At 38.9% G+C, this 24,142-nt stretch overlaps 1 protein-coding gene across 3 annotated transcripts in view; it reads left to right on the top strand.

Annotated features, from left to right (window-relative positions):
• The first annotated feature begins 385 nt into the window (after positions 1 to 385).
• The window catches only part of wbp1lb (WW domain binding protein 1-like b), a 29,387-nt gene continuing 5,630 nt past the window's right edge, over positions 386 to 24,142 (top strand). Inside the window, exons 1-3 of one of the 3 annotated variants that reach the window (XM_067403174.1) lie at positions 386 to 697; positions 10,736 to 10,838; positions 12,734 to 12,895. In XM_067403174.1, the coding sequence (XP_067259275.1) occupies positions 638 to 697; positions 10,736 to 10,838; positions 12,734 to 12,895 (325 nt within the window). In that variant the 5' untranslated portion in view covers positions 386 to 637. Of the gene's footprint in view, positions 698 to 1,047; positions 1,486 to 9,762; positions 9,808 to 10,735; positions 10,839 to 12,733; positions 12,896 to 24,142 lie in introns of those variants that run through there. The other 2 variants (XM_067403176.1, XM_067403175.1) reach the window with 2 other exon arrangements.

Genomic DNA, 24,142 nt, shown 5'->3' on the forward strand with positions numbered 1-24,142 from the left:
TATTGAACCACTGTACTCACATGAACTGATTTAAATATGTTTTTAGTACATGTAATGTTAGTAGTAATGGATCTTGAGAGAGGAAATGTCATTGCTCTCTATGCAGGCCTCACGGAGCCATCAGATTTCAACAAAAATACCTTAATTTGTGTTCCAAAGATTAATCAAGGTCTTACGGGTGTGAAACGGCATGAGGGTAAGTAATAAATTACAGAATTTTCATTTTTGGGTGAACTAACCCTTTAAGGGTCAATAAGCGACTCAGTGAGTCAATGATTCGAGTGACTGTGAAGAATCAAATCTCCAGTACTACTTTGGACTCTCCCTCGGTGGGCGGAGCGAAGCACAATTTGTCCCATCATCACGTTGCGCACATGGCGTAGGATATGGCAAGCGCCACACCCAGTTGTGCCTGAACTGCAGTTCGCAGGGAGTCTCTTGTGTAATAGTTGGGGGCAACCAGTGGCACGGAGCTCATGCCTCTGCTGCTCCACTGCTGTGCCTCCCCTCATGTCCAAATAACAGCAGAAGGCAGCGGTGCATGAGCGAGAACAACACGTTCGCACACATTTGCAACTCTTGCGCTGTGACCAAAGTCAACACTGATACATTGTAATGTTCTATCAGCCTGTTGAAAATGGGCTTGTTTTTATATATCGCTGGATCTGCCAACCCCACGGAGGCCACTGTCTATGAGGTGAGAACAAATCTTAAGAGTCTTGTTGAACTTTGCCGGTTGTTTGTGTTTGTGTTATGTATACTGTTGGGATCTGAATGCACGCTGCAGGCTCTGCCACTTGTTGACTCATACTTGCGTATTTTAATCCTCAGTTTGTAGCGCATGTTAAGAAGTTTATGTTCTTAGCGCTCAACCGTCGTTTTATTTCTTTTGCAATCTGATACATCTGTTTATTACAAGTCTTGCGTGCTAACCAATAGTCTTGCGTCAAGTCACGGAAGTGTGTCTCAAATCCTAGTTGGCTGCTTACTTGACACCATTTAAGACAACATGATGGCCAAAATGCTGTCTAGGTAGACACTTTTCTATGTTTTGGAGACACGACCTTAGACTAAGTTTAGTAAACAAATGTCTACAGTGTTAGCAGTGGCTAACAACTGTCACAGATTTCTAGTTTTTCTAGTGGCGTTAAGAAAAAAAGGAGCTGATTTGAACTAGAATACACTTGCTGTCAATGACCAGTTGTGTTGACAATATAGATGAATCAGTATGAACAATGTAACTTGATTGAAAAAGTCATTAATTAATCTACCAACGTCTAGCACACGTATCATGTCTTTCTCCTTTACAACGGTCTATGGATTTTGTTATCATCACTGTTGATAGTGCTAGTCTTCTTGTCTGTAGTTCAAAGAAGTGAGTTTATCACTAAAATGTGCTGCTGAGTGAAATGTTCTGATTGGCCTTTGAGGGATCTCTCTGTAGGCGACATCTTTTTGATCAGAGTACAACTTGGCACAATGAAGGTTAGTTTTTTTCTGTTTTCTGTGACAGCAAACTGTTTGCATAGTACTTTATTCAAATACACGTCAGGCTCATCAAATGGCTTTTTATCCAGTAAAGAAGTGCTGAAAGGTGCAAACAAATTCCTACATTAATTTACGGACAGTAAACTGTTATCTACAGCATACAAAAGACAATTAGTGTAAAACTTCCCCAAATGACTTAAGTATTGTTCAAAAAAAAAAAAAAAATAAATAAATAAATATAAATATAAATAAAATAATATATATATATATATATATATATATATATATATATATATATATATATATATATATATATATATATATATATTGTCCAGTTACTAAAAAGGATCCTGAGTCTGATCTGGATACATAATATAAAATAACTTGCAAATGTGCTAAATTCCACAAAATAATAGAATATGTTTGAACAGTGCACTTTTTCATGATGATTACATTTAAGCAATTTTCTGCATGTTGTGATGTGATTCACATCTGTCATTAATTACTCATCCTCATGTCGTTCTACACCCGTAGGACCTTCGTTCATCTTCGGAACACAAATTAAGATATTTTTGATTAAATCCAATGGCTCAGTGAGGCCTGCATAGACAGATCCATAAAGGTACTAAAAACATATTTAAATCAGTTCATGTGAGTTCAGTGGTTCTACCTTAATATTATAAAGCGATGAGAATATTTTTTGTGCGGCAGAAAACCCCAAAAATGACTTAACAATATCTTTTGAGTCAAATCAGTGATTCAGATTGCATATCAAATCGCCAAACTGCTGAAATCAGTTGACTTTGGCACTCCGATGCACTCACTGATTCGATTCGTAAAGCTCCGAAGCTTCATGAAGCAGTGTTTTGAAATCAGCCATCACTAGATATCGTTAAAGTCGTTATTTTTTTTTTTTTGGCGAACAAAAAATATTCTTATCACTTTATAATATTAAGGAAGAACCATCGGATTTCAACAAAAATATCTTAATTTGTGTTCCGAAGATGAACTTTGAAACAGTACAGTGGAAACGCTGTCTCCTTGCAACAGATTTTCATTTGTGTGCAACGGAGGAATTCCTGACACTGTTTTGACTCTTTTACACATTTTAGAAGCTCTTCACGATCTCTCTGCTAAATATCATCATTATATGTACGCGCATACAATGAGCGTGTTTAGCACAGTACATAGCATTGTTTTGGAAGTTTGTTGCAAAATATACATAATAAAAGCTGTTTTTGTTTTGTTTTGTATTTTTAAGTTCGGTCATAAAAATGACAGTGTGAACGTTAAAGGGATTGATCACCTAAAATGAAAAATATCCCATGTTTTATTTACTCACCCTCAAGCCATCCTAGGTGTATATGACTATTTTCTTTCAGACGGACACAATTGGAGATATATTTAAAATTATCCTTTGTTCCTCCAAGGTTTGTAATGGTTGTGAAAAAAAAAATGCATCCATCCATAATCAAAACAATCCATACAGCTCCAGAGGGTTAATAAAAGCCTATTAAAGTGAAGGGATGCGTTTTTGTAAGGAAGAATATCCATATTTAAAACTTTATAAATTCAAATAACTAGCTTCCGGCAGATGACCATACACATACTGCACAAGTCAATTTGGGTGGAAGAGCAACCTTCGACACAATGACGAACGCAGAGGAGAGAGCAAAACAAAACACCGGTCATGAATTAGAAGTCTAAAATGAGAAATTTTAAAGAAAAATGGAGGATTTTGATAAAAGAAAAGAGGTGCTTGAGTTTGGTGCACAGCCCTATTTGTTTTAACCGTGAGAGGCGTCTAAGCTTACGACATCCTGCGTCATACATCGTGTCAGTGGGTTACTCATTTGGTGCAAGTCGACTTGTGCATTCTGTGTACGGTTGTCCACCGGAAGCTAGTTATTTGAATTTATTAAGGTTTAAATATGGATATTTGTCTTATAAAAATTAGGGCTGGGCGATATATCGAATGCGATTGTCACGCGCATTTCGTCAGTGAAGCTACTTTTACTTTTACTTTTTACAACTATTATAAACCTTGGAACTAAGGACTAAGGATATTTAAATATGATTGTGTTCCTCTGAATGAAGATAGTCATATACACCTAGTATGGCTTGAGGGTAGGGCTGGGCGATGTATCGAATGCTTTTGTCACGCGCATTTCTTCAGTAAAGCCGGTTCCCTGATTGCCGCTAAATCGCCATCACCTGCTTTCAAATGAAGCGGCATTTAATAGACAGAGCCGTAGTTCACTGATAAGACACGCAATATCGCGTTCAATATCGGCGGCGATACATATCGATATTGAACGCGATATTGCGTGTCTTATCAGTGAACTACGGCTCTGTCTATTAAATGCCGCTTCATTTGAAAGCAGGTGATGGCGATTTAGCGGTAATCAGGGAACCGGCTTTACTGACGAAATGCGCGTGACAAAAGCATTCGATACATCGCCCAGCCCTACTTGAGGGTGAGTAAATCATGGTATAGTTTTCATTTTTGGGTGAACTATCCCTTTAAGTGAACCACCAGGACTAAATCTATAATTCTCTTTTTTGGTTCGGACCAAAAGAACAAAGAGAACCGAACTACAAGTGTGAACAGGGTCTAGAACCCTGAATGGTAAAGCTTTTACCTTTTTTATTTTCTATTTATTTTACTAGACCGAAGTTGCATCTGTATGTCAGCAGTAGGGAAATATTTGTTTGCATTTGTTTTGGGATTTCACTGGAATAGATTGCAGGTGATGGATTGGCTGCTGTATGTGCTGTGCGGGAGAGAAAATTGCACATTGTAATATACACCAACAACAACAACAAAAAAAAAAAACCTCTTTCTCTATAGCTGAAGATGTTTCCTCTATATTACACACATTCTGACACAAGCTATTTTGAGTGATAGAACAAAATTGACCATTGGGGACATTCAGTATATGATTCCTTTTATAACTGTATAGGCCTAGTCAGCATATAGAATTGCTTTTGTTAAGCTATGCTATTGGTTTCCTTGAAACTTGACGGGCTATTGACATTTAATCACCATAAAAAGTGGCTCAAAACCTGTAAATCACTCTCAAAGTACTGAAGTAGGTCCTGTTGTTCCATCAGATGACCACATGGACTAAAGATAAACCACACTAACCAGTTATGAGTTAAACAGATTACTTAGGGGTATATTGTGTAATATGGAGTGCGTTTGTGGACAGTTCCCCCCTCCCAATAAGAATTAAAACCTCATGCTTGCCTAAAAGTCTCTTGAGTTTTAGCTGACTCAGTGTTAGTATCATATGTTGTTGCTGATACTCCACTTCTCACTAAGACTGTGGAAAACAATGTTAGCTAGTCAAGTATCCTTAATAGACTGGCCAACATTATCTTCTGCTTTCAGCAACTTCTCATTATAACCTATAAAACTTAATTAGTTTTCTAATGTAATGTTTTCTGGCACCGAAACCGGATACGGACAGTCTCCACAAGGTGTGCCAAGGTGTTCAATTCATACATCTGTCATGTTGCCAACATACTTTTGGACACATTTAGAACATTTAAAAATACATAAATACATGTAGTGCAATTTATTTGAAAGGCAGCACTTTTTCAAGCAATGCAATGAAAAAAAAAGTTAAACAATAGATGTACTTTCTTGAAGTCAAACTTGTGATGAACAACACTTGTGGTTACTCTGCTAGGAAACTTGAGGAAAACTAATATCATGCGTTGACTAGGTTTTTAAAATCATCTAATAAGATATTGCTTGCCGTCCCTTGAACTCATTTAAAGCTAAAAGGGGATCAGGACTTTGCTGTTGTGGGTCCGAGACTCTGGAATAGTCTGCCCCATGAAATTAGAGAGGTCACATGTTTAAATGCATTTAAAGCTGGTGTCAAAAATGACTTCTTGTCTTTAGCTTTTGGGAGGTAGGGCTAGTATCTGTGGTTTTAGAAGGTTGTGTGCTGGTTTTATGTATTGCATTTTTCTCTATGCTGATTGTACAGCACTTTGGTCTGCTGCAGGTGCAGTTGTAAGTGCTTCATAAATAAAGTGAAAAGTGAAAAAAATGACCTTGACACCATTTGGTTGAGAGTATAAATCCAAAAATGGGTCAGAAAAGCAGAATTAGTTCTGAGAAAATGTCTTGCGTCATTTGTTTGCAGATTCCACATGGCTTGATATTTAGTATTCAGTCACAGTGAATGTGTCACATGTGATTCATACATTTTGCATGGTTTAAGTGTCCAAATACTTTTTTTTGGGTCACTGTGTGTTTAATAATATCCAGAAACGGTATGTCCAGTCTCATGTTGCAAAGTCAGCATTGGTAAATTGCTGATATTTGTGGTTGGTGATAAATGATGCACTCAAAGTGCTGTGACAGTCCTTGTAAAGAATGTTCTCAAGGGAAAGGCACAGGGTCATGGGGCTATACTTGACCTGCTCAGCAGAATGAGGACATTTCTGGAATTCTATGTCGATTTTGGTCTTTAATCTGCTCTTGCTTTTATTGTGGACAGTCATTATGCTTGGTAATGGCTGTGTGTGTTTTGTAAACGGCGAGGTAAAACCGGCAACTGTGGTTAAAACAATTTGTGACAATATGGGAAGACATTTTGTTTCTGTACAGCGTACATGAACTGCTTAAATCTACTAAAGTACTGATTATACTGATACAGCATAATAATACAAGATGAAAATGTAAAAATAGGTCACATGCACATGCTGTGAAAGCTTATCAAAATTGTGATTTCGATAATCTGGTCAATGACATGACGGGTCATTTTTTATTTTTTTTTTTGTCCAAAACAAAGATATGATATCCAAAGTAAGGTAGTACAATTAGATCTCTTTTATTGAATCCAAAAGGCGTTCATTATATTTTGATACATATATATATTAAAGATTTTGAAGTGTCAAAAGGTCATTCGGTTTAACCGTCCAATGGCCAATACAGCCATTTCATTTGTGATTAAAATATCTTAAAATGAAATTAATGTATATGTATTTTTGTTCTGGCATGATTTCATCATAAATCAATAGTGCAAAATGGTATTAAAATTATGCATAGAAGTCAAGAAGTTGCAAAAAGTTGCTTTGAATGAATCAATGAAATTAATTTTTCTGGACGTTCTTTCTCATAACAGAGTAACCAATATAAAAGGACCATTTTGGATAAAGTCATTCAGGTCAATATCATGTGACAGGATGTGACATCATTCAGACACCTGCAAAGGACCACATGATCTTGACGCAAAGTAACTCTCTCTTAAAAGTGCAATCATAGACTGTAAAAAAAAGATGGATGACGCGCTGCCGCTTCCTTCCATTGTATTGAACTGAAGCCAAAATGGGCTGATGAATGGGCGCTGACACGTTACGCAATACGTCAAAAAAAAAAAAGTTTGGAGCCTGGGCATGCGCAGAAGGAATCGTCAGTGGAGCCGGAGGCGGAGTCGCGATATCAAACTTCCGCCCAGACGACTGTGTCATCATTCATGTGTTAGACTATAATAGACTATAAAAATTATACACAATTTAAAAGTCTACCTTTAAAATAATAGGCTATTCTGTTTCTAGAGCAATAATATTTTTGAAACAGCAAATTCAGTAGATAAAATCAATATAATATGCCACTAGAAACAACTCTAAATCGTCAGAAACGGTCCTGCCATTTTAAATCAAGTTCAACTAATTACAGCAATCGATCTCCTGTAACGTTAGAGTAAGCTATCATTAGTTTTGTCCTGCTAATTATTATTTTATACCCATAAAAATAATGAGTAACTGCCAGATAACGATCACCTGCTTTTTCCCGACATGGTTAACATTAGGTGTGTTATCTTAACTAATAACATTTATTAATTAGCTTATAACGCCCACATTTGATGTTACAGAAAAAAAGTTCAGTGATCCGTCAGATCCTGTAGGTCGGTTAGTACAGTTTACTGCTGAACAACTCATTTTGTTGGTGTTAATTTTCGATTTCTTTGTTATTTAACAGTTAGTTAATAAATCTTCAATCTCCCCTCGAAGCTCTGACAGTCCTCAGACAAGCTGTCAATCAACTTCGAATCATGACGACATGCCCTTTTAGCTAGCTAAAATCTAAATCATCACAAAAACGAACAATTGAATATATATCAGTGTGATAACAACTACCTTAAATTACCAAAACCATCTTTCAGAAAGTTTTATTTGAAGCAGAATTTATTTTTAAGTTTTCACTGAAGTCTCATTCGACTGCATTGAGAGGACGGGGTTTATGACCTGTACTGCATCCAGCCTCCAGGGGGCGATCAAAGAGCCCGTGGCTTCACTTTTCAGAACGTATGAGACACGCCCGGGTGCAATATGTAAGAATTTCAGTAAAATACACAAAAACCACTAGGCCAGTGTTATATATTTTGTTCAGTTGAGTATTTACAAAATCCCAAATGTTTGCAACTATTTTTTAATCATGAGAAAATTGCAATTTTAACCAAGGCTCCAGGACGTGTGAGGAGTCGCCTGTCAATTGCGTCATACCCACATTACCCTCGGTTTCCGGTTTTATTTTGTAGAAACCATGGAAACACCAAAGACGCTTTAATATATTAGATTTTTTAATAGACAAGGGAACAACTGTTTTGATATACTTATAGACAGAAAAGTAATTATTGTTATATAGCTCAACATGTATAGTCTTATTGTTTAAATCTAATTTTTTTTTTTTGAGTACCATGCTTTTACCTCAGAGAAAAACACTATTTTGTCAAGTAGCTAACATAGCATAATCAGATGCAGCTTTTTTAGTAACAGTAATACAGCATTTTCTCCATCATACAGTACGTTTTCAAATTAATTGCGTGCCATTTATCAACACAAGCCATCCTGCATTTAATATGATATTCTAAAATTTGATCTAGCTTACTGCAGTGTGCAACAAGTGTCTCACAGCAGCCGACAAGTGAACACACAGAGTAACGTTATAACATTTTCAACACTCTCAAATGTATCTAATATGAAAAACAGAGCTGCGTTACTTCATACTCATGACCGGAAAAGCGGAAGCGGCGCTGACAACTGTGGCATAATAAAAGTTTCGCTGCTCACGGCGTGTATTGCGCAATCGCTCCAGTGGCCTCGTTCAACTCCCATAACATTCGGTCCTGCTCTGCTTCATACAACAGTAAAGTTAATAATTGCATCCATGAACATGATTTATTCCCAAGTCCTATTCCAATTCTTTTCCACCGACCATTGAGATGAAGACCACATGTCCCAAGATTCCGTGCTTAAACTCGGCGTCATCAAGCTACGCCTTTGTTTTGAATATTACATAGTGCACCTTTTAACTATTTTAAAAATTCATGTTTTCACTTTCTCATATGCATGTCCCAAACTATCAGGTCATTCGGTACAACCACTATAAAACATTAAAAATGTTTTTATATTTAGTACAAATTTTTAAAATATTACATGTTTGATTGGCCTTTTGCCGGCTAGCTAGCTAGATATCAGCCTGTTAGCATTGTTTGAAAATATAATTATTCGGTATAATCAAGTGTCATTCAGCAAAACCAAAATTTTGGTTAATGACTTTTTTGGTGACAAATTTTATCCATCTTGTAATAAATGACAAAAGGAGTGTTAATTGATTATAAAAACCACATAATCTCATTGATAACACTTAATAAAACTTTAAAATTAATTATATCTCCATTGTTTTTTTTTAACCTTATCCGTCAATGACCCAAACAATGTGTATCAACCATTGTTACCCACACAAAGGCAAAATACTTTAACTATAAATACTTTTATAGGTTATAATGAAATAAGATTTTAATGTAAATGTAAGTACATGTTGAATATCATTTTGAATTATTTAAATGTAGTTTCACAATAAATTATATGGAATTCATATCTATAAAAAACATGTTTAGGGTTTTACAGTCATTTTAACTTTTTTTTTTTTATTAAATCAAATAGAATTTTTAACTCTATTTGGTAATGTAATTTTATCCAACATCAACAGATGTTTTACTGTTGCAGGCAATCCTTTTGGTTACCTCTTCATTTTATTTTGTACTGTCTACTCCCAAAATATTGAGGGAGCATCTCATTATAATGCAGACCTCCTTACACTCCTCTGCTGCTTGGAATTTTCTGTAGACCAATCCCTGTCCCCTGTTTGAGTGAAGTGTGTGTGTGTGTGTGTGTGTGTGTGTGCGTGCTCCCCTGTTCCTCTCCTGTGTATCAGTAATATTGTACTGAAAGAACTTTCACAAGGCTGAAGGGCTCTGGAGTAGCATGTCTGTACCACACCAGGAGACAAGAATGGTAGAGAACCTGATCACTTAACTTTCTTATTTAATCATTAACTGATTCATGAAATGGAACAAACATGCCTATTATGCCTACCTTTTGAAGGTTTCTGGTTATTTTGTTCTGATCTACAGTACATGTAGTCTTTGTTTTCTTGAGGGTAACATGGTGTCTGGTTCTTAATGTGTAACTGGACAAAGAAAGTCCATTGGTTCAAAAAATTACGTAAATGTTAGATTTTCTGTACATTGGCAGTTCGACGCTATAACATATTTGAAGTGTCCAGGCAGCTTTTGTTATTTTATGTCTAGTAGTTGACATGAATCAAGAATTGTGCAGCCAGTGCTTTGATCAGTGATTTGAGTTATTGTAGGTTGTACATTTTAATGCGGTAAAAAGTAATTATATTTACAAAGTAATGATATGTTGGTAACACTTTACAATAAAGGTTCATTAGTTAACATGAACTAATAATGAACTGCACTTATACTGCGTTTATTAATCTTTGTTAATGTTAATTTCCACCTTTACTAATAGATTATTAAAATCGTGTTAACATTAGTTAATGCAGTTAATGCAATAGTTAATGTTTATTGTTTTATTTCACAGATTAAATTTAAATTATTTTGGTAAAATAGTACAGTGATGGTATAAGATGGAAAATAATAGTAATGAATAATTACGGTACATTGTATAATTCTATAACATGGCACATGTAGACACGGTGCTTAATGATGACAATGGGTATAAGGTTAGTACCATGACTTCTGTCCAAAAATCACAAAGTTACCATACAATATCCAAAATGTTTCTATTTTTATACCATATCCAAAACTTTTCATTTCGTAGAGAATTATTATTTTTTTATTTTTTTTTTGTCAAGATTTGCTGTCAAGAAATGCTGAATCAAAGAGTCATTTATCTTTTACCAACTTTTTTTCAGGAGGTACTTCACTGTGAGGGTGTGAATAATAAAAGCTACGTGTGTGAGACTGGACACTGTTGTGGAGAGTCCCAGTGCTGTAGCTACTACTATGAACTATGGTGTAAGTACATCTTCATGTTTAATATCAGGGGTCACAATGTTTCATAGGAATTCATAAAGTCTTGATCATATTCACCCTTGAATGGTAAAGAATAGGGCTGTATGATGTTGGAAAAAACTGACATTGCGATATTTTATTTTTCTGCGATATCAAAACAATTCACCATATTTCAACCGATGACTTGAATAGCTCTATTTGGAAAGAATTATTCCAGAATGATTCGGGTGATTAAATACAATAGAACAAACAGTGCTTTGTTTTTAAGGTTAAGTCTAACAGAAATTGAATTATGTAAAATAACACTGCAAAGTATGCACTGTATAAATTAAATATAATTAATTAATCGTTGTTAAAGCTACAAAAGTAATTTTGTCTTTTTTTCTTTTGTTTGACATTAACATTAATGACAAACGGCAGCAGGATTATAGGCTGCTGTTACTTTAAGACCTAATGCATTGATCTATACGCATCTGTTTTCTTTCTCAATTGTTTGTTCAATTAAGAACTAGGATAGCGATGTGACTATCACGGATATGTGCATCACGATGTCAAAGCTCAAACAATACATTGTGCAGCCCTAGTGAAGAAGGGGCTACGTGATACAAGCATGATGATGAAATAAAACTTCCAAACATTCACTAAACTTCAACTCTGCATGAAATTCATGGATATTTCTCCACCATCATGTTAAAGGGTTAGTTCACCCAAAAATGAAAATTCTGTCATTTATTACACATCCTCATGCCGTTCCACACCCGTAAGACCTTTGTTAATCTTCAGAACACAAATTAAGATATTTTTGAAAAAATCCGATGGCTCCGTGAGGCCTCCATAGGGAGCAATGACATTTCCTCTCAAGATCCATTAATGTAATAAAAACATATTTAAATCAGTTCATGTGAGTACAGTGGCTCAATATCAATATTATAAAGCGATGAGAATATTTTTGGTGCGCCAAAAAAAAAAAAACAGTAACGACTTATTTAGTGATGGCCAATTTCAAAACACTGCTTCAGGAAGCTTCAGAGCATAAATTAATCAGTGTATCGAATCATGATTCAGATCGTGTGTCAAACCGTCAAACTGCTGAAATCATGTGACTTTGGCGCTCCGAACAGCTGATTCGACACGCTGTTTCATATATGCTCCGAAGTTTCCTGAAGCAGTGTTTTGAAATCGGCCATCACTATGTAAGTCGTTAATTAGTTTTTTTTGGCGCACCAAAAATATTCTCATCGCTTTATAATATTAATATTGAACCACTGTACTCACATGAACTGATTTAAATATGTTTTTATTACATTAATGGATCTTGAGAGAGGAAATGTCATTGCTGGTTATGCAGGCATTAATGAGGATCGGATTTCAACAAAAATATCTTAATTTGTGTTCTGAAGATGAACGAAGGTCTTACAGGTGTGGAACGGCATGAGGGTGAAAAAAAAAAAAAAAAAAGAATTTTCATTTTTGGGTGAACTAACCCTTTAAATTCCTGATCCTGCCAATTCCCATTAAGATGAATGTATTTTGATTGTGTAATTTTGCTGTGCAAGACTAAATGTGACCAAGCCTTAAGAGGTTTAAAAGAGCTAAACAAAATATATGCTGAAATAAGGAGAAAAGGCTGTTGTACAGGAAGTGAATTCAGATGCTTAAGATGCTCGACCTTCTGCAAACTGTGGAGTAAGAATGACATGAGTCAAACAAATCCTTGTGTGACCATTTATGCATGAGCTGTGGTTTTAGTCTAAGAGGAATTAGTCAGGTTTTAAGTAGCAGTATAGAGTACAAAGGTAGACTTTAAATGTTTTATTTTGTTTCTGTTTGGGATTATTCCATGTATTATTATTATTATTTTTTTTTTTTATAACATTATTTTTATTTTATTTTTTCAGGGTTCTGGCTGGTGTGGGCCATCATCTTCATCCTGAGCTGCTGCTGTGTGTGTCATCACCGTCGCACAAAACACAGACTGCAACAGCAACAACGACAGCACGAGATCAACCTCATTGCCTACAGAGAGGTTCACAACAACACCTCTCTCCCCTTCTACTTCAGTAATATCATCTCTCTTATATACATACTGTTTATAGAGAATCTAGAAAAATAAGGGAATGTAGAAATGAAAGTAATAATACTTCTTACTTTTAAAGCTTAAACATCAAGGCCCGGTTTCACAGACAGGGCTTAGGCTAAGCCAGGATTAAGCCTTTTTTCAATTAGGGTATTTAAGTAGCTTTTATAAACATACCATAGAAAAAACATTAATGGTGTGCATCTTGAGACAAAACAATGACACTGAAATATTTTAAGATATGTCAGTGCAAGTTGCTTTCAGTTAACACAGCTCAAACATGCATTTTAGGACTATCTTAAGCCTAGTCTGTGAAACCCGAGGCGATTGTTTAATAATAAGACATATTCTGGGATTGAAAAAAATTCTGTTGTTAAAGGTGCTGTAAGTGATCTTGGAAATGCTAACGTTAGCCTGCTAGCATTGAAAACATACGATCCCAGCCTCCCTTCAAATCGCTGTCCAAAGCCACGCCTCTCTCACACGCACACACACGCACGCACAGCTGCTCTCTGCAGAGCGTCACGAGATGGCATTAAACTACCTCATATCTCAAAGCACATAACATTACAATAATAATGAACATAAACAACTTAGAGAGCTTGTACCTGACTTATGGAGAATAATTGTAAATGTGTTGATACGGTTGACATGGAAATGCATAATTCCGAGTCTGAGGACACAGACAGCTTCGGTTAGAACGTTACAGGATGTCATCTCTTAATTATGGTAGTTATGGCGTGAATGCAGCATAAGCTCGTTGTTTTGGAGGAACTATAAAAGGTGGCTGCTGTTTGTTTGCAGTGTTCTGTGACTGAGGTCTGTCTGTATAATCTCTGCATAGCATTAAAAGCGTTGATGACGTATGATGTCTGCGTGAACGGTGTTTGTGGGTATGTAAAAACATACGTTGACACTTGACAGGCAGGCAGGACATTGTATTTTTTTATTCGGACCGAATATAAAAATTGGATGGACATTTTATGTCCCTTCGCCTTCCAGAGACGATATATATTTATAAAAATACATTTAGACCATTTAACATAGTGATTTCTATCAGGATATGAGGAGACTTTCAACCAGTATAACAAAAAATGTTTCCGTAGAGAATCACCTATTGCATCTTTAAGGCCCGCTGAAGTGTCTTGGAACGCACAGCATTATTCAGTGTGTTGACGTAATTTAAACTGAAACAGGAAAACAGGGCAATATATCGTACAGCCCCGCCCCTTTTTTAAAATAACCAATAGTGTTTCGTTTGTATCGAACAGCTCAGCCACAGTCGTTAAACTCAGTAAAACCTCTGTTTCCTTTTACTATCTAACCGTTTGTCCTCCTAATCTCCTCCACATCACTTTAAAATACAGAATTCTGTGCAGAATTAAAATGGGTCCGATACCTTTCGTGTTCTGAGCCGACTCGCGGATATGATCCGCTCTGTGCTCTCCTGTCCCTGGGCCAGAGCAGACTGTGCTCACGCTGCAGCCGTTCACATTATACTAACGCGAAAACAGACTTCATTCGCGTTAATGGAAAGCATATTTACACTGTCTGAATCGTTCCCTTTTGACAAACAAATGACCGATTTCAGCCGAAGCTTCAGTATCTGTTGATGGTACAGGAGGGGGTGGGACTTCAGATTTTAGAGAGCATTTGATTGGACAGAAGATTTGATGAGAAGCTGAAGTGCGATGTGATGTCATGAAAATCCATGATCCATTTTAGCGGAAGTGAGAAACTGTAAGTTTTGAATGCTTATATCTCCTAAATGCAAATTTTGTCATTGTTTTGGAACACACTGGCTTATTCATAACATTAAGGCTAACATATTCACACTAAAAGCTAAAAAAACTTTCAAAGTTTTCAGGGGGACTTTAATATGCATATTATGTTAATACTCTGTACTAAATAAATAAATAACAATTTAATTTAATTTGCTAGATTTTGCTTGTGTAGATTAGAATTTGTTGGCAATCAAAATTCTGGGCCGTCAAAAAATATTAATTTCCAAAAATTTATATTTTGTAAATAAAGTGGTAAATTGTTTTTTTTTTTTTTTTTTTTTTGCGCAAACGTCACTTCATAAAATTGAGATTAAACCACTGGAGTCACTGGATTATTTTAATGTCTTTACTAACTTTCTGGGACTTGAAAGTGTTAGTTGCGTAGGCTGTCATTGGAGGGACAGAAAGCTCTCAGATTTTCTTAATTTGTGTTCTAAAGATGAACAAATGTCCTATGGGTTTGGAATGACATGAAAGTGAGTAATTAATGATTTTTCTAGGGACACTGAAATTTCAGCTGACGAAAATTATTGGACGAAAATGGCATTTTCGTTTTTTGGCCGAAAGAGAAAAATGACAAATATGTGGCGCCCCTCTGTTCAACACAGGTTTCACTCTCTTTATGCTCCGCTCAATATTCCGCTCTATGCATGTGCACTCCACTCAGATGCTCACGCTCTGCTCATGCTCATCAGAAAAGCTCAAATGTCTGTTAAATAATGCGCCAACATGACATTTCTATGTAGTAATATAGTAGTTTCTGTTTGCAATAGCCCTACTGTGCTGTGACATGGTGTGGTATAGCCGTGCTGGTAAAATGATGTTACCGTCTCATTCACTGATCCTCTCCCTGCTTCTCTGCTCACATGCTCTGATAATATTAGCTTTGTAGGACTACTGTATACATTATTTGGATAACTGATCAAAAAATAAATCTGAAGTATTGATATTTAATTTTAAATTTTTGTTTTCTGTCCAATTTTAGTGTTACTTTCAATATATACTTTCTTGGATTTTTTAAAATTCAGTATCATTAACATTATTCAATTTCATTAAAACGTCTTATACAGTTATACTAAATAAATAAATAAAATAAATAAATAAATAAATAAATAAATAAATTAAATAAATAAATACAAAAATAAATAAAAAGCATTTTTAGCTTTGGTTTTCAGCCAAGTGCCACAATTTTTTATTTCAGTTTCAGCCAGAATTTTCATTTCGGTTCATCCCTAGAATTTTCATTTTTGGGTGAACTAACCCTTTAACTGCTGTGCCATATGGAAGCCCGTTTCCGCCACTAAAAAAAAAAAAAAAAAAACGCCACTTAAAAAAAAAAAAAAAAAAAGCCACTAAAAAAAAAAAAAAGATTAATTGCGACTTTTTATCTCAGAATTGCGAGTTATAAAGTCAGAATTCTGAGATATAAAGTCGCAATTGCGTGATATAAAGTCAGAATTCTGAGATATAAAGTCGCAATTGCGTGATATAAAGTCAGAATTCTGAGATATAAAGTCGCAATTGCGAGTTATAAAGTCAGAATTCTGAGATATAAAGTCGCAATTGCGAGTTATAAAGTCAGAATTCTGAGATATAAAGTCGCAATTGCGAGTTATAAAGTCAGAATTCTGAGATATAAAGTCGCAATTGCGAGTTATAAAGTCAGAATTCTGAGATATAAAGTCGCAATTGCGAGTTATAAAGTCAGAATTCTGAGATATAAAGTCGCAATTGCGAGTTATAAAGTCAGAATTCTGAGATATAAAGTCGCAATTGCGAGTTATAAAGTCAGAATTCTGAGATATAAAGTCGCAATTGCGAGTTATAAAGTCAGAATTCTGAGATATAAAGTCGCAATTGCGAGTTATAAAGTCAGAATTCTGAGATATAAAGTCGCAATTGCGAGTTATAAAGTCAGAATTCTGAGATATAAAGTCGCAATTGCGAGTTATAAAGTCAGAATTCTGAGATATAAAGTCGCAATTGCGTGATATAAAGTCAGAATTCTGACTTTATTTCTCGCAATTGCGACTTTATATCTCAGAATTCTGACTTTTTCTCACTACTGTGAAACGTTATTTCTCACAGTTCTTACTTTGCTTGCGTTTCCTTTCATTGCGACTGACCATCAGTATTACTGCTTTGTTATTATTATACATTAAATAGAGGACATCATAAAGGATTATTTCTAGCGCCGATTTACCAATAAAGAAATATTGAATTTACTGGAGGAGACACATATAGATTAGTCTCCGGACATATGCATTACGCAGGAATATGCATATAGAATGTTTCCACGGTAACCTTGTACACAGCGTTTCAAGGAGAAAAAACAGCTTTTACTGCCATCTAGTGGGCTTAATACTAAAACAACCAATACCATCATGTTTCATTAACTTTGCAACTCAAGGGTAGAAATAGAATCATGCAATTCTGCAAATTACAGTCGAGGTATTTGGACAATAAAAGTTGTTTTTAACAGAATGGATACACTAATGAATTTTACACGATAATAACAATATCATAATAATCATAAGAAGAAGAAGAATCAGCTGTGGCGGAGGCGCAATAAATCAGACAAAGCTGAAGTGGAACATTTTAATACATCCAACAGCTTCAGACTTCACGGCAGCACAGCTATCGTTGGATGCGCTGTTACAGACAGAGATACTGACCATCAGTTAATTGCGAGAAAAAAAGTCAGAATTCTGACTTTTTATCACGCAATTGCGACTTTATATCTCAGAATTCTGACTTTTTATCACGCAATTGCGACTTTATATCTCAGAATTCTGACTTTTTATCACGCAATTGCGACTTTATATCTCAGAATTCTGACTTTTTATCACGCAATTGCGACTTTATATCTCAGAATTCTGACTTTATAACTCGCAATTGCGACTTTATATCTCAGAATTCTGACTTTATAACTCGCAATTGCGACTTTATATCTCAGAATTCTGACTTTATAACTCGCAATTGCGACTTTATATCTCAGAATTCTGACTTTATAACTCGCAATTCTGAGATAAAAAGTCGCAATTAATCTTTTTTTTTTTTTTTTTTTTAGTGGCTTTTTTTTTTTTTTTTTTTAGTGGCGGAAACGGGCTTCCATAGTGCCATGCCCCCGTCCCCATAACAATATATAGATTTGTATGTATATAAAGACAATAGGCCTATATATTGTATTCATGACTATGTTTTCAAAAAGGTCTTATAAAAATAGCAGCTAAAATGTGTTTGGATTGACAGTAAAAGATTTTCTCAAATAGATTTCATTGGTCTTGACTCTTGAATTGGATTTTCTGAAAGATGAGAAGATTCGCATACACCTACACCATCTACTCAGCACCTGCTGCCTTTTGTTTGTTTACCCTCAGTAAGAGCACATGTGAAAGACAGTTTTATCAAACATTTAGTTTGAGCTTTTTTTTCACACAATGACATGCAAAGTTTGATCAAAGTCCCTTTTTACAGCATGTTTGTTCACGTGTCGGGCATGCCCCGTGCAATTAATTTCTATGTAGGCAATAGGCATGCAAATACAGCTGCTCTCTTTTCCAAATAAAGTGATATGTTCTAAATAACGATTGCCTTGGAAAAACTCACGCTGGGGACTCAGACAGAATATTTGAAATTTACGTGTGAAAGGATTAACAACAAATTCTAAAGTTTTTTGCGGGATGTTCACGCAGAACCTAGGCAGGCATTATGCAAATGTATTTACTTGTGACCTGTGAACTTTGAAAAGCTTAAACGAGTCGTTTTAAGTTCGAATTCCATTTCGCAGAGTCGACTCTTTCTTTTGAGAGACAATAACTTTATTTATGATGCACTTTCAGCTTTACAACTTTGCGGTCTGTTTACATTCACATACAGCTACATTACACACTGCGTGAAAGGTAATTTTGACAGTCATGATGAAATCTTGAATCAACCATTTATGTTAACCTTTAACCAAAACTGAGAGATAGAACTGATATGTTTAATGTAACAATTTCCCTGGTCTCCTCTAATACTTGATTTCATGTTATAAGCACAAAGTGAAATATTCTGTAATATGGTGCAGTCTATTTTCATTGGCCACGTACACACTGCAGCTAAATTCGGTTGTCAGTTAACCTTTTAGTGCTTAATCGCGTTCTGTGCACGGTAAGTGACGCAGTACTCATTCTGTATCTCAGGGAACCGAGGTTACGTTAGTAACCGAGTACGTTCCCTTTCGATACTTCACTCGTACTATGTATGGGGAACGAATTCAACCACGCCGTGCCACGTCTGGGAACGATACAGCCTGAATTTGGACACATTGGAGGGGGTCCAAAAGACAAGCGAGAAGGCAAAGCCTTAATCGAACCCTAATTACACTTAAGGAAATAATTCCTGGGGTTGCATGAGGCGGAACTCACCAGAGGCCGCTAAATCACACTGAAAGAACCCGAGCTTGCAAGGTCAGGACATCGAGATGATAGAATCTGACAAAAGTGGACGGCGAAGACCAGTCGGCCGCCTCACAGATGTCTTTAATGGAAACTCTGTTGGACCAAGCCCACGAGGAAGCCATTCCTCTAGTGGAGTGGGCCCTGACTCCTATGGGGCAGTCTGCACACAGTGAGGAGTAGCACAGGTTAATAGCGTCCACTATCCAACGGGAAAGGTGCTGTTTTGAGACCGGAGACCCCTTGGTGCGGCCACCAAAACAAACATAGAGCAGATCTGACTGCCTGAAAGGCTGCGATCGCTCCACATAGGTCCTCAATGCCCTAACTGGGCAGAGTAGCTCCAGCTCTCGTTCGTCCGCCGAGGGAGGAAGAGCAGAAAGCGAGATGACCTGAGCTCTAAACGGGGTTGAGAGCACCTTAGGAACGTAGCCATGCCTAGGTTTGAGAACAACCTTCGAGTCTCCAGGCCCAAATTCAAGGCATGCAGGGCTCACAGAGAGGGCCTGCAAATCGCCAACGCGCTTAACCGATGCCAGTGCTAACAGCAGAGCGGTCTTTAGCATTAAGGGCCTGAGATCGGCTGAACCCATTGGCTCAAAGGGGGTTCCCTTTAAGGCCCTGAGGACCAATGAGAGGTCCCAAGTGGGAACAGTGAGGGGGCGAGGAGGATTCAAACACCTAGCACCCCTCAGGAAACGGATTACAAGGCGGTTACGTCCCACTGATTGGCCAGCAATGGGAGCATGGAAAGCCGCAATGGCTGCTACGTAAACCTTAAGAGTAGAAAGGGTGCGCCCCATTTCCAAGCGTTCTTGGAGGAAAGACAGTATGAAGGATATGTCACTCTCCACAGGGTCTATGTTGCGTGAGGAACACCAATCAACAAAAACAGCCCATTTCTGGTCATAGAGGCGTCTCGTGGACGGAGCTCTAGCCTGAGAAATGGTATTTAGGACATCCCCGGGGAGGCTGGTCGGCTCCCATCGAGGGACCAGAGGTGCAGAGCCCAAAGCTCCGGCTGTGGGTGCCAGATCGTTCTATTTGCTGAGAGAGGAGGTCCCGTCTCAGGGGAATAGGCCACGGGGCTCTCAGGGAGAGCTTGAACAGCTCCGAGGACCACACCTGGTTCCTCCAGAGCGGGGCTACCAGAAGGTCTCTGTGTTGGTCTTTTCTGATGCGCCTGATAACCTGAGGGATCAGTGCGATCGGAGGAAAGGCGTAAAGGAGCGTGCTGGGCCATGTATGGGCCAGAGCATCGACTTCCTTCGAGAAAAATGTTGGGCAATGAGAGTTGTCTTCTGAGGCGAAGAGGTCTATCTCTGCCCTCCCGAAGAACTCCCAAATCTTGAGGACGAGCATCCACTCGTCGGAGGGGATGTTGCTCCGTGACAACATGTCTGCACCCAGATTGTTCCTGCCAGGAACATGAGTCACTCTGAGCGTCTGAACCCCTGGAAGAGCCCATTCCAGACGAAGTTTCGCCAGAGCGCATAAGCGGCTGGACGAGAGACCGCCCTGGTGGTTTAAATACGACACCACTGTCATGCTGTCCGATCAGACTAGAACATGACGTCCTGTCAAGTGAGTCTGAAAAGACTGAAGGGCCTTCATCACTGCTAGCATCATGACGGGGGGCTATCTGGATGTGAAAGTACGCATCCTTCAGGTCCAGCGAGCAGAACCAGTCCTCGGGGCAAATGTGCACGAGGATATGTTTCAGCGTCAGCATTTTGAATTCCATCTCATGAGGGAGTGATTCAAAAGTCTGTGGTCTAGAATGGGTCTGAGACCACCATCCTTCTTGGGGACCAGAAAGTAGCGGCTGTAAAAGCCCGACTCGCTCTCTGTCGGGGGAACTATTTCCACAGCTCCCTTCTTTAGCAACGTCATAACTTCGGCCCGGAGGACATACGCGTCGTCCGGATTGACAGAGGTTTGAACCACTCCGCCGAAGCGAGGGGGCTGCCGTGCAAACTGGAGCGAGTAGCCCTGGGTTACGATCCCCATAATCCATTCTGACACATCGGCGATAGCCTGCCAGGCCTCGGCCCGAGTGGCAAGGGGTTGAATGATATCGGGTGACAGACCGCTGTTGAGGGGGTCGTAAACCGAGAGGGGTGGAAGAGGAAATTTGCTCTTTTTGAGATGAGGTAAAATATTGTTTGCCGTGAAAACGGCGTTTGGAGTGGGCGCAACAGGTGTGGGCCCATTTGTCACTTGGAGCATGTTTCCCACGCCCGGAATTAAACGAGGCGGAGGGGAAATTACTCATGGGAGCTTTTGGGGTTGTCCGGTCGCAACGGGACGATCCCCCATCCTCTTCCTTCCTGACGAATCAGGACGACTTAGGAGGCACCGGGTCCAGCGCATTCTTGGGCCGGGGTCCCTGGCATCTCGGGAAGGGAGGGCGCTTCGCAGGGCGTGAGCGCTGGCGATGCTCCTGGGGTGGCACCGCCTGTGTTGCGGGTGGGGCTGGCTTGTTTTGCTGAGCCGGCGCAGTCCAGGGGCGGCTGGACGCAGAAGCAGAGCTGGAGCGCTTCGGCAAGAAATGCCTCATAGCCTGAGACGATTTCTGCGCAGCAATAAAGCGCTCAGTGAAGTTGCCACTGCAGGCCCGAAGAGACCAGAGGGAGAGACCGGGGCGTCTAAGAAGGCCGTCTTGTCCAGGTCCTTGATCTCCGTTAAGTTGAGCCACAGGTGGCGCTCCAACACTACCAGGCTGGCCATGGAACGCCCGATGGCCTGGGCCGTGGCCTTCGTGGCTCGCAAGGCAAGGTCGGTGGCGCTGCGAAGGTCCTTGAAAGCCGGCGCGTCAATTCCAGACTCGTCCAGCGAGCGGAGGAGTTTGGCCTAGAAGACCTGGAATATGGCCATTGTATGGAGCGCGGAGGCAGCCTGGCCCGCCGAGGTGTAAGCCCGTCCAGCAAAGGTAGAGGTGGTCCGACAGGGCTTGGAAGGAAGAGCCCTCTTAGTCTTCCATCCCACAGCCGCGGGAGGGCAGAGGTGAGCAGCCACCGCTTCGTCTAGGGGTGGCAGGTGCTCGTATCTCTTCTCTTCGGCGCCGTCGGCGGCGGTGAGGGCGGAGCGGTGCGTCGTGTGAAGGCGGGCTGAATACGGAGCACGCCACGACTATGTGAGCTCCTCGTGGACCTCGGGAAAAAAGGGCGCTGAGCGCTGGCGAGGTGCTTGGCGGCGGCCTGGCAGGAACCACTCGTCCAGGCGGCTGCGAGACTGCTCCTCTGGAGGGGCCCATTCGAGGTCCAGCTCTTCCACGGCTCTGGACAGGATGCGGAAAAGCTCGGCATCCATGCCCTGGCCGTGCTCAGTGGGCTACAAGGGAGGCAGGGGAGCGGGGTCTTCCGGCTCGCCAGCCCATCCTTTCGCTTCGGAAGCTGCGGGGCGAGAGAACAGGATGGGAGAGGGTTCCATCGGAGGAGAAAACGAGGCACGCGGGGCTGGGCCGGCGTGAGCTCGTCTAACTCCGGGCGCTGAGTCGCTCTACCCCGCTGTCTCTTCCTGGCCGGTTCGCAGGAGGAAGAAGACGGGAGGGCGCAAGCGGCGAGATCGCCCTCTGTGAAGAAGGCGACCCGGGAATATTCGCGCGCTTTGTCGCCATAGGCCGCGCAGCTGTGCCGTGTCGTCATTGGTTCAACAACTTGTCTATGAGTGAACCAATGACGATGCAGTTACACTGCGTTATTGAAAAAGGCTTCAGCAGCGGGGAAAAAGGGAGACCTTTCCCCATACGCAGTACGAGTGAAGTATCGAAAGGGAACACAACGTTTTCGTCGACTGTGTTAGTGTGTTTAGTTAAGTGCTGAAAATAACAAGTGTTTTGTCCCTTTAATATTACTTTGGTCACGATAACGGAAACCAAACACGACGCTAGAACGTCGCTATAGTTTCCAAGCTGTCAATCATTGCATTTTCAAGAGTGAGTCGTGTTCCGTACACACATGTAATAATAATTTAGGGGATTCACTCCCGCATTTAAATGCGGTTGTCACTGAAACTTACAGTGTGTACGTGGCCATTGATCATGAATCAAGGACAGTCTGAAAAATCATGCTGATTGTTGATGTAATAAGCTGATAGACTTGCTATTTTGTGTATGATCATTATGGATTAGCACTGCCTGTTAAAAATAGTACATGTTCAAAAACATTATGTGCTATACATCGTCTTGTTAAAAGGACAATTCGCACAAAAAATAATTAATTTTCAAAAGAAAACATTTTTTGTCTCTTCTGTGTTCTGCATAAGGTAGAATGTATGGAAGATCATTTCTGCCACCAAAAAAAAAAAAAAAAAAAATCATGCTTTGGTAAATCAGAATTATGACAACAACAACAAAACAAAAAGAGGCAAATTCATGACAAGTCGAAAAATGAGTTACTAACACCATGTCTACACCAGACACCACTGTTATCACATCACATCATAACAATTTAAGGCTGTCTACAATGGACATGACATAATCACCATTGCAAATCGATTTGTTCTTCATGTCAGAAATAATCCAAAATGCTCGGAAGCCCATTTCTGCCACATAAAAAAAAAAAAATCAGATCATAACATACAAAGTTGAAATTCTGGCAGTCAAAACTAGGGGTGTGCAACGGAGCCAATATCTGTATCAGTAGGTAACAATCTCAAAATTATCTGTATTCTGATAAATCCGGAAGTGAAATTACATGAGGTGCCCATTTTAAATGTAATTCTGTTCCCTTCATATTTTTAATTTAACAAATATTCCTTGGATAACTAATTTTTTTTTTATTATACCATTTAATGAATTATCTTCTAATTAAAAATACTCAGTGTTAAATATAATTAGATTTGCAGTTGCTCTGCACATTTTATTCTTAAAGTTTACACTCATTCACTTCACACACTTATGTAGTGACTTTATAGTTTATAGACAAAATCAACAAGTTCAACTTATAGTTTTATAAAAAGTCAAAAGTATGACATACTAAGTTATAATGATAAAGTGTTTTGTTT

This window comes from Chanodichthys erythropterus, chromosome 12, assembly GCF_024489055.1.
Source record: "Chanodichthys erythropterus isolate Z2021 chromosome 12, ASM2448905v1, whole genome shotgun sequence".
Taxonomy (NCBI): Eukaryota; Metazoa; Chordata; class Actinopteri; order Cypriniformes; family Xenocyprididae; genus Chanodichthys; species Chanodichthys erythropterus.